This window comes from Siphateles boraxobius, unplaced genomic scaffold (assembly GCF_051911475.1).
Source record: "Siphateles boraxobius isolate OS27281-9 unplaced genomic scaffold, OSU_SipBor_1 143, whole genome shotgun sequence".
In the NCBI taxonomy this organism is placed as follows: Eukaryota; Metazoa; Chordata; class Actinopteri; order Cypriniformes; family Leuciscidae; genus Siphateles; species Siphateles boraxobius.
Window position 1 is genome coordinate 763,811 of NW_027508748.1, and position 16,284 is coordinate 780,094.

At 38.5% G+C, this 16,284-nt stretch overlaps 1 protein-coding gene across 7 annotated transcripts in view; it reads right to left on the reverse strand.

The window, feature by feature from the left end:
- Window positions 1-16,284, reverse strand: part of LOC143738310 (NLR family CARD domain-containing protein 3-like) — a 58,879-nt gene that overhangs the window by 9,429 nt on the left and 33,166 nt on the right. For 6 of the 7 annotated variants that reach the window (XM_077230403.1, XM_077230406.1, XM_077230405.1 and 3 more), the window contains 2 exons: window positions 8,711-8,884; window positions 5,260-5,430 (listed from right to left, as the gene is read on the reverse strand). In XM_077230403.1, coding sequence (XP_077086518.1) covers window positions 5,310-5,430; window positions 8,711-8,884 — 295 coding nt within the window. In that variant the 3' untranslated portion in view covers window positions 5,260-5,309. Of the gene's footprint in view, window positions 1-5,259; window positions 5,431-6,789; window positions 6,885-7,552; window positions 7,622-8,710; window positions 8,885-16,284 lie in introns of all 7 variants that reach the window. The other variant, XM_077230410.1, reaches the window with a different exon arrangement.

Genomic DNA, 16,284 nt, shown 5'->3' on the forward strand with positions numbered 1-16,284 from the left:
GGATGGGGGGTTGCGTCCCATTTTGGATCTGAGAGTTCTGGACGAATCAGTCATGCATCTAAAGTTCAAAATGTTAACACAGAGACAAATCGTGCCACAGATCAGATCCGAGGACTGGTTTGTCACAATAGATCTCAAGGTCGCATTCTTCCACATTTCCATCCTTCCATATCACAGGAAGTTCCTGATGTTTGCTTTCGGAGGCAAAGCATACCAAAATCGAGTTCTTCCGTTCAGGCTAGCACTATCACCCCACACTTTCACAAAATGCGTAGATGCAGCTCTGGCCCCACTGCGTCTGCAGGGTTTTCACATCATGAACTACATCGACGGCTGGTTGATTCTAGCTCAGTCGCATCAGTTGGTGGTTCGGCATCGAGATGTCGTTCTCACCCACATGAGAGAGTTGGGGTTACGGTTAAACGCCAAAAAGAGTGTGCTTTCTTCACAACAGAGGACCACTTATCTGGGCGTGGTTTGGGATTCTATGTTGATGCGGGCATGCCTATCACCGGCACGCATAGAGTCTATCCTGTCAGCCGTGAAAAGAATAAAGCTAGGCCTGTCACTTTTTATCACTCAGATAAAAAAATGTAAAAAAAGAACCGATAAGAATACTGTTAAAGTACCGAATTGATAAGCAGTATCGAGCAGTATGAGTAGCAAGACCGGTAAAACCTTAACGATACCCATCCCTAGTATTCTGCCTCCTGAGTCTGGTCAGACCGTTGTAGGCCTCTCGTGAGGCCTCCCAGTTAGATCAGCCCTTAGGCCTTGTCAGGCCTCCTCAGTGTTTTAAAACACAAATGCTGGGTAGATCTTTGGATTGAGCAGAGAAATTGCCTTCACTAGCAAGGGCTGTAAGCACTATGCTGAGTCATGTTCTCCAGGAAACCTCATCTCTGAGATCTTGGCAGAGTGGTTCACTGTCAGCTTCGCAGTCACTCGGGATGGATGCCTTACCTAAAGGCAAGTAGTCCAGAGGCTCTGTCTTCAGACAGACACGAAGCTGGCCAGACTGTAGTGTCCAATGTAAGTGCCGCCGGGTCAGGCCTTACTGGTGGCATTTTGGGTGAGTATTTTCCCCTGAATAGTGATTGGCTGGGGCTCCTTTGAGTTCCCTAGAATAAGAAATTATAGTCTGCTCCGATCCAACTTCCACTCCAATATATATATTGAAATGTTGCTTCACTTAAAAGAGCTTATTTATCATAGAAACAATTCCTTCCAATCTCAGTAATATGTAAATAGTATCACAGAGTCACGGTTATCACCTATAGCGTGGGAGCAGCAGCGGGTATTCGAGAACCATCTTGATTATAGGGACTTCAAATAGATGTTATCACCTTAAACTTATTTGAGAGAATATCAAAGATGTGGGCACAGAGGGACCACTTTTGTTGTTATCCTCAATTTACATTTAAGACAGAGCTTCAGCTCCATGCTGAGAGAGAAGACGAATTTGTTATTTCTTAACATACAGAAGTTCAGAACACAGCTGTTACAACAAGAGCAACTTCATTTACATTAAGAGTGGTAAACAGTAACAGGATAAAAGGTTTAAGATTTGAATGTTCTGGGTTCAGTCTGACGCCGATGAACCCAAGGTGCTTCGTGTAACTTGACACTGCTATTCTGTATTAAACTTCATTTTTGAGATCTTCGACATCCACTTCAATTTTTCTTACACTAGCCACATTCCCCTTCTAATTTGAAGCTGTGGTCCTAGGCCCTTGAGGAGGCCCAGGTAGGCCTTTTCAATAAACAAAGTTTATGGAGGTTTTCCTGTCAAGCGTATAGGGGCTATGACCACAGGGAATGCTGTCACTGACAGCCCAGTGTGACCTGAGGGTGGGTGGTTCTGGCATTTCATTTGAATTTGCTGGTTCTGACAGTTGTCACTGCCAATGGGCATGCACTCCCCTTAGCATAGCGGCGTGGGTATATCATTCCCCAAAGCGTCATTCGACGCAGTGCAAGTTCCCTTTCGAAAGGGAACGTCTCAGGTTACGACTGTAACCTTGGTTCCCTGAGAACAGGGAAGGAGCCACCGCGTCGTCTCACCATGGCTCAGGGCCTGCCTACCAAAGAGTCCCTTCAGACGTTAAGGGCGTAAACAAGTTGTCATGTTTGCAAGGCGCCCTCATATACATCCTGGTCGCACGTTAATCATTCATCGTTAATGATTCACGGCTGTCGCCAGTCAATATGATTGTCGTGATTTGATAGTGATTTCAGACACCTGTCACACATAAGGCGTTCCCCAAAGCGTAATTCGACGCAGTGTCTCGTTCCCTGTTCTCAGGGAACAGGTTACAGTCGTAACCTGAGACGTTATTGTGTGTTATTTTGGCCATGATAATCATGAAGTGATAAATCTGATATGGTGACAGTCCTGGTTCAGGTGAAACACACACCACTTCCCTCTTTTCAGCTGCAGACACACATTTTGAGGCAATGCTCACGATTTTGCAAGGGTCTATTTGCACAAGCATTACAAGGCAAGTTGATTTACACCAAACATTTATGCTTTAAAAAAAGACTCTTCACTGTAACCTTCATCTGTTTTCTGGTTTGTAGTTTTTCCGGTTTATGTGTTAGTTTTACTTTCTTTTGGGTGATTATAATATGCTAAGATGTAAATGTTCCTCTTCAGGAAGACTCTGACGGTTCAAGCAGGAATCTGTCACTGAACCACTGGATGGGGTTTACGCCAAAGATATATTGTATGCAGGGCCGAACTGGGACACAATTTCAGGCCTGGAAATCCTACACAGATCCAGGCCATGCTATGCACCCAAATAAAATTTGAAACACGGACAACCCTGCACCCCCCCCCCCCCCCTCAAATTACATTTATTTAACAGTATAACCATAACATAAAAACATAAACAACCGACCTAGAAGTAAAGCAGTCCTAATATCAAATGGGTCTGTGCACTTAACGTTATACAAGCATTTACTCTTGAAGTCCAAAGCTGTTTCTACCTCTCTACTTCACACTCATAAATGTATATAGACTGCAGGAGAGCGGTCAAACAAAAATGTTAGCTTAGAAGGTCAGCAGGTTGCATAAGACTTTTTAATAAAATACATTTATTAAATACATCTTATAAAATTTATTAATAAAATTATGAATACAAATATTTTTATAACCTTATTAAATGTATGCATCATCTTTCATGTCAAATTCTTACATTTGATCAAAAATTCAGTCATATTAATAAGACACTATAGGGCTGTTACCCATCAAATTAGATAATTTGCACTGCAAAATTACAACTGCAATAAATAATGTTATGAGATCTTTTAAATAAATGTTTGAATATACAAATAAAAAAAATGCAAACATTAAACTAAACCACCAATAGGTGGCGGCAAGTGACCGTCTTAATTATTGAGTTATTGAGTCATTCATACAAAAGATTCGTTCAAAACACTGAATCATTCAGTAACAAAACACCGCGCTGCTGTTGCTGTTCCTTTGGAAATATTTTCGTCGGTGCAATAGAACAAAAACAATTAATATTGTTGGTGTCTAAAATTTAAGTAACAATAATAAATATTAACTACGCTACTTGTTTACTGAACAATAAATTCAATGTAACATTTCCAATCGTGATAATATTCAGCGAAACAGCTCCCTTAGTTGTGTTATGTTAAACTAAATCATATGTTATAAAAAAAACAACAAATAGAATTTTTACCTCAGATTTCTTCTGTGAGTGTTCTGTGTGCTGTTTCACTCATTTGTTTTAATTTCTCCACGAATGTAGACGATAGTAATAGGGGCGCTATCGCTTACATTTGCTAGCAGTTTAATACTAAGTTAACGAAGAAAAAAGTAACGTTACAGTAGGCTATTTACAGATGAAACTGACCAGCACTTGAAGCCCTGAACAGGTCAGTAATTTTGCACCATTTTGCTGCTTCTTCTTGGAGTGCTTTCTTTTTCTTTTCCCTCTCTGCTCCACCTGGCCGTTTTCTCTCCATCATCGGGTGTTGCTCGCATTTTCTGTTTAACCGTTTGGCTGAGGCATAAAGTCTTGCCAGTCAAGACTAACAGATTTGTGATTTTATTTTTTAATATTTTTATTAATATTAATAATAAATTTATTGAATAACGAATTCGAAAATGATCACTGGTAAAGGTAGTAATATAAAAAAATAAAATAAAATAAAATAAAATAAAAACGCTGGTAAAAATTACGACAAATTAGTCGCCAGGCCACCGGGAAATCTCCCGGTGCTCCCGATGGCCAGTCCGGGCCTGATTGTAGGGTCCGGGCCTGAAGTCATTGCGTTTGGAAACAAAGATGAAGTTCTCAAGGTGAATGCATACCTTCAGTCTAGGGGTCAAACACCTAAAAATCAAGTCAGGAATCTGGGTGTGTCTCTGGAGTCAGACCTTAGTTTCAGTAGTCATGTCAAAGCAATAACTAAATCAGCATATTATCACCTGAAAAATATTGCAAGAATTAGATGCTTTGTTTCCAGTCAAGACTTAGAAAAACTTGTGCATGCTTTCATCACCAGTAGGGTGGATTATTGTAATGGACTTCTCACTGGCCTTCCCAAAAAGACCATAAGACAGTTGCAGCTCATACAGAATGCTGCTGCTAGGATTCTGAGCAGAACCAGAAAATATGAACACATCACACCAGTCCTCAGGTCTTTACACTGGCTGCCAGTTACATTTAGGATTGATTTTAAAGTATTATTACTGGTATATAAATCATTCAATGGCCTAGGACCTCAATACATTGCAGATATGCTCAGTGAATATAAACCCAACAGATCACTCAGATCATTAGGATCACATCGGCTAGAAATACCAAGGGTTCACTCGAAGCACGGCGAGTCTGCTTTTAGCTACTATGCCAGCCGCAGCTGGAACCAGCTTCCAGAAGAGATCAGATGTGCTCCTACAGTAGTCACATTCAAATCCAGACTCAAAACACATCTGTTTAACTGTGCATTTACTGAATGAGCACTGTGCCACTGTTCGTCCGACTGTTTGCACTGTATTTTATTTTATGTTTTAATTATTCTGATTTCTGTATTTTATCTTTTATTCTAAACTGTTTTAATTATTCTGATTTCTTTTGATTATTTTAATTTCTTCTATGTAAAGCACTTTGAATTACCATTGTGTATGAAATGTGCTATATAAATAAACTTGCCTTGCCTTGCCTTGTATGCACCATCTACATATCAATCCTTATTCTCTCCGAGTCTTTATGGTAGAGATGATCTTACCCTAGTATCTCCAGTTTACAGAGAGGATTCGCCAGTACAGCAGATAGCAGCTACACTGAGTCTCCCAGTTTATTTGTATGCAGATCCAGTTTTCTCAGGTGTGAAGGGTTTGATCTCAGAGCTGAAGCCAGCGCAGCACAACCTTCATCTGTGACACCACAATCACTCAACCTGTAGAGAACAATGACACACATTAAGCCTATATTCAAAGATAAACATAACACTTTAAAAATAAAATACATAATGCTGTCAATATGAAATATATACAAATACTAAATAGTTCACATTGTTAAAATACATCAGTTAGGATTAGGGTATTGAATATACATTTTTTACAGTATAAAAATCATTATTTCAATGGAAAGTCCCCATAGAACATGGAAAACCAATGTTTGTGTGTGTGTGTGTGTGTGTGTGTGTGTGTGTGTGTGCTTAATGTATTTGTAAACATTTTAAGGAATGTGTGTGTGTGTTAGGGCTGGGAGAAAAAAAATTGATTCACCAAACTATCGCGATTTTTTTTATTACAATTTTAAATGAGATTTTTCTTATTCCAGAATTGATATTGATTCAAATTAATTTGATTTATTTTTGTCCTTGCTTATAGACAGGGTTGACAGAAGTTAGCCACATTTGTTCCAACAGAGGATGAAATGTGTCGTTATCTATGAGTGTCGTAATATCCCTTTCAAGTGGACGCGTGGAAGCGGCGTGAGACTGAATGCACTGAAAAGCCCTCGCGCTTCTCATATAGAGAGAGAGATAAGACAGTAGAGCTGTACGATTAATCTTTAAAATACCGTGATCTCCATTCAAACACCCACACGATCTTCTTCCAATTCATTGGTCTATTAAACCTTTGACAAAATCATATCGCAACATTCAAATCTGGGTGGGGCTGCCCAGAGAGAGTTGTCATGAAACAGCTTCACAAAGGGTCTTTTCAACCTCATAATAGTATCATTATTCCTGTGATACAATAGTTCAAATTACTATAGAAGTACTGGGATAAAAGTTTAAAGTTTAAATATAAACACTGATGTCTACAGTAGCGATCAAAATGGAGTAAATCAGCTTTTAATAGAAACTCAGTGCTTAAAATAATGCATTTAACGATTACATTGTTTCGCCACAAGGTGGCGACAAGTGACTGCTAAAAAAATTATTTGAAAAGGGGCGGGGTTACTTAAGGTCTATACATTAACTATAAACTAATAGTTTGAAAATTAGTTGTAAGCGCTGTGTTACTGTATACTTGTGATAAAGTGTTACCATTATTTCAAACTGGTCACCATTAAGTGTTATTTTTCCTTTTGTATGTTAATTTTTTTTCTTTTTCAGAAATAACACAAAATAAAGTAAAGATGAATTTGACTGATAGCATTATTTTTTTTTTCAAGATTTCCAAAGATATGGAAGCTTTAGCGTAAGTTCTGCAAAGGAAGAATCGATTGTTACGTTACGATTTATTACTTTCTCTTCTAACCAATCGTGTTAACCAATACTCAAATATAAAAGATCGGTATTTACACATGTCTGAGTTCACAGATGCTGATGCCAACATTCACCTCCATCCTCCCCACCACCAGGATGGTCCCTTCCCATACCTCCCAGGGGGTCTTCGTCTTCAGGCAGGAAATACAGAATCCGTTATAATCGGATTGCGAGTTACGGACGGGGCCTACGCCAAAGAACTTTATATCACAATACTTGCTTGCTGGGCTGTTAATAAATTTATGCTTTGTTACGTGTTTTTGCCTCCCAAGTCTTTCTGGTAGAAATGGTGATATTTTGTTATTGTGTGTTATTTTGGCTATGATAATCATGTAGTGATAATTCTGATATGGTGACAATCCTGGTTCAGGTGAAAAACACACCACTTCCCTCTTTTCAGCTGCAGACACACATTTTGAGGCAATGCTCATGCTTTTACGCTCACAAGCATTACAAAGCAAGTTGATTTACACCAAACATTTGTGATTTAAAAAAACCTCTTCACTGTAACCTGCATCTGTTGTCTGGTTTGTAGTTCGTTCGGTTTATTTAACTGTTGGTTTTACTTTCTTTTGGGGGATAATTAGGGCCTCATTAAGACTATAAGAGGATTTACCTCTGGAAGGGCCCTTCATCCACCAGAACTATTACCTACATTCTCTTAATCATCTTAATCACAAAGTGCAAGTTATCAGCCTTTTATTTTGCAAGAATAAATACTATTAACAAAACTACCTAACCTATAGGTCCGTCATTTAAATAATATGTAGGCCTATACAAATATTTCTGCATGACCTACATTTTGGCACATAGTCCGAACAGTGGCAGAGCTGGCCAATCAGGGAACAGGCAGGTGCCAGCAACCAGTCTGGGGTGAAACAGAAATCTCTTTATTTCAACATAAAAATGAGTTTGACTATATACTGGACTATTTTAGTGCATACAACACAACAAAATACAATTAACTTGTCATTGTAATTGAGAAAGTAGTGAATTAGATTAATTTCTGAGGGAATTTGACTTTTTTTTGTGTAATATTCCTCACCTCCAGGCATATTAGTAAAGGGGCTCACAGCGAATATAGCTAAACTTCAACTTGTTTAGTTAGCTTGGTTATCCCCCCCCCCCCCATAAAAGTACCTACTGTAGTTCAAAGATTATTCAACCTTCATTGATTTTTAGATGGATTCTTCAACAATTCTGAGTTAGACTGTGTAGGACTAATGTCTGTTTTAAAAACTTGCAACCGGAAAAGTAAACAGTGAATGTTTAACTTTGTATTAGCCTAGTTGTCAAAATAAATGAATTGCAACAGTTCTATCATACTTGAATTAAACAGAACTACCACGTTGCATGCTCCTAGTTTCTTTTGCGCTTTATTTATAGCGAAGGGATTTTCAGCTTGCTGCATTTGCACGTGATATTGAAGAGTGCGCGCGCGAGCACAGTATAATGGCTGACACTAAAGTGAAGTTCGTTTTTTGTTGTCTTAAAGAGACGGTTTTGTGTTAAAATAAATGCCAGGCCTACTATTGTCAAGAAAAACAGAGACAGAAACAGCAGTTATAAGCGGCTTGAACGAAGTTTGGATATCGTCACCATCCCAAAATAATTGCCTAAGTCATTTGAAAATGACTTGGGCAATTATTTTGGGAAGGTTATATGCTTCATATAGAGAGGTTTATTGCTCTTTCTCTTTCTGTTAGTTCTGTTTTTAGTTCGGTTTATTTAACTGTTAGTTTTACTGTCTTTTGGGGATAATAATATATGAAGATGTAAATGTTCCTCTTCAGGTAGACTCCTCACCTCTGCCTTCTACTGCCGGCAGGATCTGACGGTTCAAGCAGGAATCTGTTGCTGAACCACCGGATGGGGTTTACGCCAAAGATATATTGTATACACTATCTACATATTAATACTTATTCACTCCGAGTCTTTATGGTAGAGATGATCTTACCACAGTTCCTCCAGTTTACAGAGAGGATTCGCCAGAACAGCAGAAAACAGCTTCACTCCTGAGTCTCCTAGTTTATTCTCAGACAGATCCAGTTTTCTCAGGTGTGAGGGGTTTGATCTCAGAGCTGAAGCCAGAGCAGCACAACCTTCATCTGTGACACCACAATCATAAAACCTGTAGAGAACAATGACACACTCATCACTCTCTCTGATCAGACACACAGATCAAAATCAACAGACTTCATCATTTAAAAAATAAAACAAATCAACATGTTTGATGTAAGTGAGATTCACAATGTTATTTGTGTGTTTGTGTGAGAGTGAAAGCTTATATAAAACGTATATAAACTGTTCATATCTAATGCTGTCAAACGATTAAAATATTTAATCGCATTAATGTCATAGTTAACCCTCTGGGGTCGACAAACGCGCCAGCGCGTTTTACTCGATTTTTTTCACATAGCAGCAAAATAGACCTAAAATACGCCGTCATTTTTGGTCATACAGACTTAAGAAATATGAAAAAATAAACTCTTAAATGTCTACTTTTTTATGTGTCCGATTACAATCGAAATAAAACATTGTGCTTTTGTAAAATAAAGAAAATAAACAGGGTGTGCTTTCTGCCTCTCCGTCACAGTGAGCTTTTTTTTTTTAGCACGTCTCTAAACTTAAACAAAACTCAGCGACTACTATTCACCCAGGCATGAGCAATATATCTTTAAGTTTGTACTTTTAAATGATCTAATTCATAACAAAAACAAATATTCTCTGTTTATGTAATCTATATGAAAAGAGAGAGATGTCAGTCGTTCTCATGTAATCTCATTAACTTTTAATTTGACACGCCCACGGAGAGCACGCGCTATTCAAACGCAAATGATCTGAGGCAACACATGCAAACGTGTAAACGCCCATCAGATGAGATCAGCGCACCAAATTTTATCAGATTACAGTACTTTACGTTGTCTTGCGAGGCTGTGAGGAATAATCAAAATTCATTTCGAGGAGCAACGGATCCATCTGAGAAGTACGTTTTTTTGTGGCCTTATTTCAGAAACTTTAAGTTTTAGTTGCTAAATATCGTGTAATGACAACTTTGCCATTAATATGTTTATAACCAACTGAAAAAAATCACAAATGTCAGAGCATGTCAGAACACCTCCAGGTCCAAGAAAACACATTAGACCCCAGAGGGTTAACTCGCAATTCATCGCACATTTTTATCTATTTGATTTCTTTTTGTCCCATTATTTTTAATCATTTTAATGAACTTATCAACATGGAAAAGTGGATTGGCAGTAAGTTTGTTCTTGTTGTGGTATCCATGTGCTTCTGTCTGAAGTCATCCATTCAAATTATACATTTATAAATAAGTCCATAAACAATTATGTGTGTAATAAATAATAGTGTTCAGTAATTATTTGAATGAAACCTAAAAATGCATTTAAAATGAAAATAAATATATACATATATTTTAATTGAAAAATAAATAAATCCTCGTCAAAGCCAGAGTTAACAGAGAATTCGCAAGTGTACTTGGACATCAAGTGGTATTTCAGACTGGACATGCGGCGATGATAGCTCAGTTCAAAACTACAAAACACACAGATCACTTTGGTCTTGTAAATGGAACCATTTGGTAACTTTTTAAAAGTAAACTTTCCATTCAGAATCTTATTGGCATCCATTTCGGCGTCTCGTGCTCACCATTCACTCAAAACCTAACGTTAGCCTACTACTCTTTGGTCGGCTCGCAAGCCCAAACAAGTTTTTTCGGAGTGCCTGTTGTTTTGTTTCCCATCTAGCTAGATCCGGTGTGGTGTTGTAGTTTTTCTAACGTTAGTTGTTGCAACAGCATGTGAAAAAAACTGCAAATTATGCTAGGCCAAAGAGAACGTTAATCTCGCGATAAAAAAATTGACGCCGTTAAAATGGGTTTGCGTTAACGCCGTTCATAACGCGTTTAACTGACAGCACTATCCAGATCACATTAAATAATGTGTAAAGATGATCATAGAAAAAAGATGGATGTGATGGTCATTAAGGATGAATTCATCTTGTTCTTCATGTACTAAAGTCCTGACTATGCTGAGATTGTGTTTAAAGTAAAGAGTGTAAAATGTTGATCGTATCAGGTTACTAAGGAGCAGCTAATATGTTCAATCATTTACAGATCAATCACTCAATCACCTCAACTCAAGAAAATGAGATGTAACACTTGAACACACAAAAAATATTATTTCTTACACTTCATTTACACAGATGTATTATTAAAATTAATGAATGGTAATTATGTAGAATACTAATTGTTTTAATGAATGTAATTAGGACTGTCACGACTCCCTGATAAATTCAAGTACTCAAATTTAAAAAAATCTTTGATTCCAATTTACCCGTGTCGAGTAATCCACAAAATACCGGAAGTGACTCATTCCACAGACGAGAATCCATGAACCGCATTAATAGACCATTTTCTAAGCCTGCACCATATATCAAAAACATTTAAAAACCAAACAATAGCATAGTGCTAATGTGATGAGGCATGTTGCTAGAAGGCTCTCGGCACAAGAATGATGGCTCAGTCACAATAGCACTCCAGCGCAAGGGTTCTTTATTTTTAGTCCAAACCGTCCCAAAGTGTAAAAAAAAAAAAAAAAAAAAAAAAAATATATATATATATATATATATATATATAAATGGTAAATGGACTGCATTTATATAGCGCTTTCACTGACCCAATGGCCACCAAAGCGCTTTACATATTGCCTCACATTCACCCATTCACTCACTCACTCATACACCGACGGCGGTGTCAGCCATGCAAGGCGCCATCCAGCTCGTCGGGAGCAGTTGGGGTTAGGTGTCTTGCTCATGGACACCTCGAAACTTGGTCAGGTGGAACCGGGGATAGAACCATCAACCTTTCGGTTTGTAGACAACCTACATGAACCACTGAGTATATATGATATATAAAATAACATTTTTTATATATATATTTACATTGAGCACTTGGCTGAATTTCCTTCTACTAAAAAGGATTTCAATAGTCTCCAATTGCATATGATATGATAAGTGCCAGGTAATTATCCATTTTCCAACCTTCTCCAAAAAGGTAAACTGGTTATTTACAAATTTATATATGTATTGTATAATAATATGTATTCATTATACTTCAGTAATTATAGGAAATATACATAGTTAAAAATACATTATTAAAAAAAATTCCCCCTTTTCCCCCTCCCCTCACATAAACACTTAAAAACCGTCCAGCCAGCAGACGACTCACGCATGCCCAGCACGGGCAATTCGTTTACGAATCGCTGGTGTAATTATGCAGTTGGGAAGAGACGAATGATGATTCCAAAGCAATACATGAATATACATGAATATACACATACAGTCAAAAGTTTTGGATCGGTAATGTTTTTAAGGTTTTTAAAAGAAGTCTCTTCTGCTGCATTTATTTGATTAAAAATAAAAAAACAGTAATATTGTGAAATATTATTCCAATGTAAAAAAGCTGTTTTCTACATGGATATAAAGTACTATTCATCAAAGAATCCTGAAAAAAAAGTTGTACACGTTTTCAACATTGATAATAATAATTATGAATGTTTTTTCAGCATCAAATCGTCATATTAGAATGATTTTTGAAGGATTATGTGACACTGAAGACTGGAGTAATGATGCTGAAATTCAGCTTTGATCACAGCAAAAAATTACATTTTAAAATATATTAAAATAGAAAACAGTTATTTTAAATTGTCATAATATTTAATAACATTACTGGGATTTTTTGTACTTTTAATCTAATAAATGCAGCCTTGGCAAGCAGAAGAGACTTCTTTTAAAAGCATTAAAATTCTTACCGATCCAAAACTTTTGAACAGCAGTGTATTTGTTATCAGGCCTGGGGTGGGTAATCGGGAGAAGTGGGAGAATTCCCGGTGGGTCGCTTCACTTTCTGGCCGGTCAAGGATTTTCTTTTTTTTTTACATTTGTCACGTTAGTCTATCTTCTCTTAAATTAGGCTACACACATTCCGCATTCTGACACTGCAGCGCGCAGCCTCTGCAAGGGTTGTTCCATGTGACGGAGTTCTCTCCTCCCCTGAGTCCAGAGTTGGTTGGGTCCATAGCCCGTCTTTTCCAAAACGTTTTCTCAGGTAGGCTACTGATACCTGGGCCGGCCCTACCGTAACGGTAGGTGTCAGGGAGGATGGATGGGAGGAAGAGGCCAGGAGGGGCTGAAAAATCCAGGTTGAAAAAAAGAAAGCCATGCGGCCAAATGTGCCAAGCTTACAGATTTATTTTCAAGAAGACAAACACAAGTGGTAACAGGTAAATAGAGATAGGCTCAGTAATGATTAGCATTAGCAACGCTGCAACGTAATTATTCAGCTAATACCGTTGTGGCGTTGTCAACCTATTCACAAGCAAAATATTAAATTTAATTAAAATATTAGCCTTTTTGTATCACCCAATATATGACGATTCATAGACTTTGCAAATATTGATAACAAAACTCAAGCTTGATCTGTGTATGCAGTAAAATGACCTCTTAATTATTTTTTGTAGCTTCTGAGCAGCAGATAAGCCAGTCCCCCGCTGAAAATGAGGAGACCATGACTACAGGGACAGGTAGAGAGGATACCAGAGTAAACAATATGAATTGAAGTTATTTAATGTAAGAAAGTGCAGTATATGAAGGTACATGATAAACCAATATGTATTGTTTGTTCAGAAGTGGGTGTAGTAAAGGAGTAAATTACCACAATATGATACCCATGCAGAAAAATGATAATGACCATGACAATGACGGCCCCCATGAGATCTCACTCCAACAAATCCGGCCTACTGCCTGATCTGAGTCTGACACCCCTAGTATATGCTGTAGTGGATTTTTCCCTAAACCTAACTGCATACCTGGAACCTAATTATTTTAATTGAAAACTATCACTTTTGATTGGTAATAAGGTCTTTAGTTCTCTTTTATTTGGGGTGCCCAGTCTTCACCCAAGCATCTACACGTCGACACGTAATAAATATCCGGGGCGTCTACACATCGACGCCCAAGCGTCTCCAAATCGACACCCAATAACCTTTATACTCTGGCTCCTGCATCTTCCGTCGACAACTGGCCGAGTTCCCTAAACTCTAACTTACTTACTTGGTTCCCTAGTCTAACCTGTTGCGCAACAGAGAATAACAGGCAGACCTCAGAAAACGTCCTTTAAATCCTTTAATCATGGCCAGGAGAGTTCTCGAGCAGTTCTCAGAGAATCTCCCTAGAAGAAGCAAGGCCGGTGGATCTCAGACAAATCCCATTGAGAATCCCACCAGTCAACACAAATACAACAGTTTTTATAATGTCATGATACATTATCACATGCTTTCAAACTCAGACATCTCAAAACAGAATCATCATGACTAACTTGCTCTGCAAGTCCAACCTTTCATTACCCTTTGTTAGTAACATCAGCAAAATATCATGGCAAATTCAAAGTTCCTTTTACCAAAGTTATATTAAGTCAAAAGTTAGGAGGTTAGAGTTTGTCTGCTACATACTAGAGAAAAAGGAAGTAAGCTCAATTTAGATTTATTGTTAGAATCAGGAATGGAAGTTTTAGTCATCCTCAGACATAGGACCAAAGGAAGTGTTAGAACTTATCACGAGATTTTAGTATAATTCATATCTTTATGGTTAGATGTAAAAACATGGTTAATATAATATTCAGTTTAAAATCTCCACCACAATGCCCTTCTGGGGCCGGTTTCACAAAGATAGACTTTGACTATGGCTTAGATATAGTAGATAGTCAGACTTCTAGACATCTAAATCCGACAGTTGCACAGAGTACTTAAGACTCTGACTATCTTAAGTAGGACTACACTGCAATGCATTCTGGGTAAAATAAGACACTTTTCAAAACAAAAAAACATGGCAGATCGAGTAAGCGCATTCAACCGTTCAGTGCAGTTTACCCCAGTGGAAAATATGTTTACACAATAGTAAGAGCTGAACTGTTGCTTTTATTTATCCAATTTCCACCACCATGGAAAAAGTGGGCCGGTCTTAGGCCTGAAACTCTCGGGCTGAAAAGTGGCCCCACTCCGGCCCTGTTTGTTATGATTTGGTTGCAGACAGCACTGACCACAACGATTGACAAACCAAACGCAGTTTATTGAGAGCACAATCCAAAGTCATAGTCCATTAAAACAATAGTCCATGACTCTGAAGGTCAGAGCATAGAAAATCAGTCTAAACAAACAAACCAATCCAGAGGGCAAGCGAAAAACGAGAAAACCAGGGTTGTGCCAACCAGAAACCAGGTTGTGTGACATACCTGGGGATGTTTAAGGGTAAGTAAGCGGATAACCTCAACTTTCGGTTCCAAAAACAGAGGTAACTTTCAGGGTATGTAAGTAGCCATAGCAGCTCCGGAGCAGGTTCTGTTCAAGGGTTAGTTTACTTCAGAGGTGTTCAGCGAATGCGTGCCCTATTGATGAGGCTCCAGTAGGCGTGAGTTATATCAATATAAAGCGCTGTTAAAACAAGGTAATGTTAATTTTATTATAATATATAGTTATGTGAAAGCATGTGAAGCTATGTGAAATCACTAAACAAAAAAATAAACATATAGAGCCATTTTATCTTTGCAAGCACAGACTGTATTTAGTTTAATACATTTTTCTTTTTATTATATAATTAGCATCAAACAAACAATATAGTTCCCCTTCGTCAGTCACTCTTACTTCCGTCATGACTGGCGAAATGGGTTTCTCGCTTGAGAAACCAATCTACTTCGAGTGTAAACTAAATGAGCCAATGCACACTGGCATGCGATAATTGCACCAGCTGCTGTGCATCGCGGCGCGAGCATATAATGAGCAGTAGTTGGTCGCATCTTTGTCTTTCGCTTTGGAGACAGACGGTCAATGCTGTTCATGCACTGCAATCTTATCTGAGTGTTTTAACTTTATAAGACGAGTCTGCTTCTTGAGGAGAACGCCTCTTAAAGCTGGTGTCGGTGTTACAGCGCAGACAGCACTAGCTGTGGTCTCACAGAGAGCAAAACATCTGTTTTCACAGCTCAGAATGTTGCGCCTTCAATGAGAATGTGCTCACATCAGGCTTGCACTATCGTCCTTTTTTCTGTAGCCGCGGTCATCCCTGGGTGCTTCAGCACCAGAGAGAGCAGTTTCCTGAAAGAGCAGAAACGGTTTGACACTGCGTCTTTTTCAAGAGTCATTCAAACCGTGTGTTTCTGGATGCGGTCGTTTCCTGTCCTCATTTGACGGCCACGATCACTGTTTCACATGCCTGGGCTTTAGCGTGTTGAGACTGCGTTCATGCGTGGTTCAAGTTCTCTCATGAGAGCATGACCACGTCGGCACTTTGTTCATCTCCTTTTTCTCGTAAAGGCTTGAACCGCTCAGCGTGCCATGTGCCGTCGAGCTGCCGGTTGACAGCGAGACTCAAGTGCCTCAAACGAGGTGAAGTCCCTTTGCCTATTCCCTGATCTAGTTCATTTTCTGGTGCACCAGAAAAGGGCTACTTTGGCTATTAGCA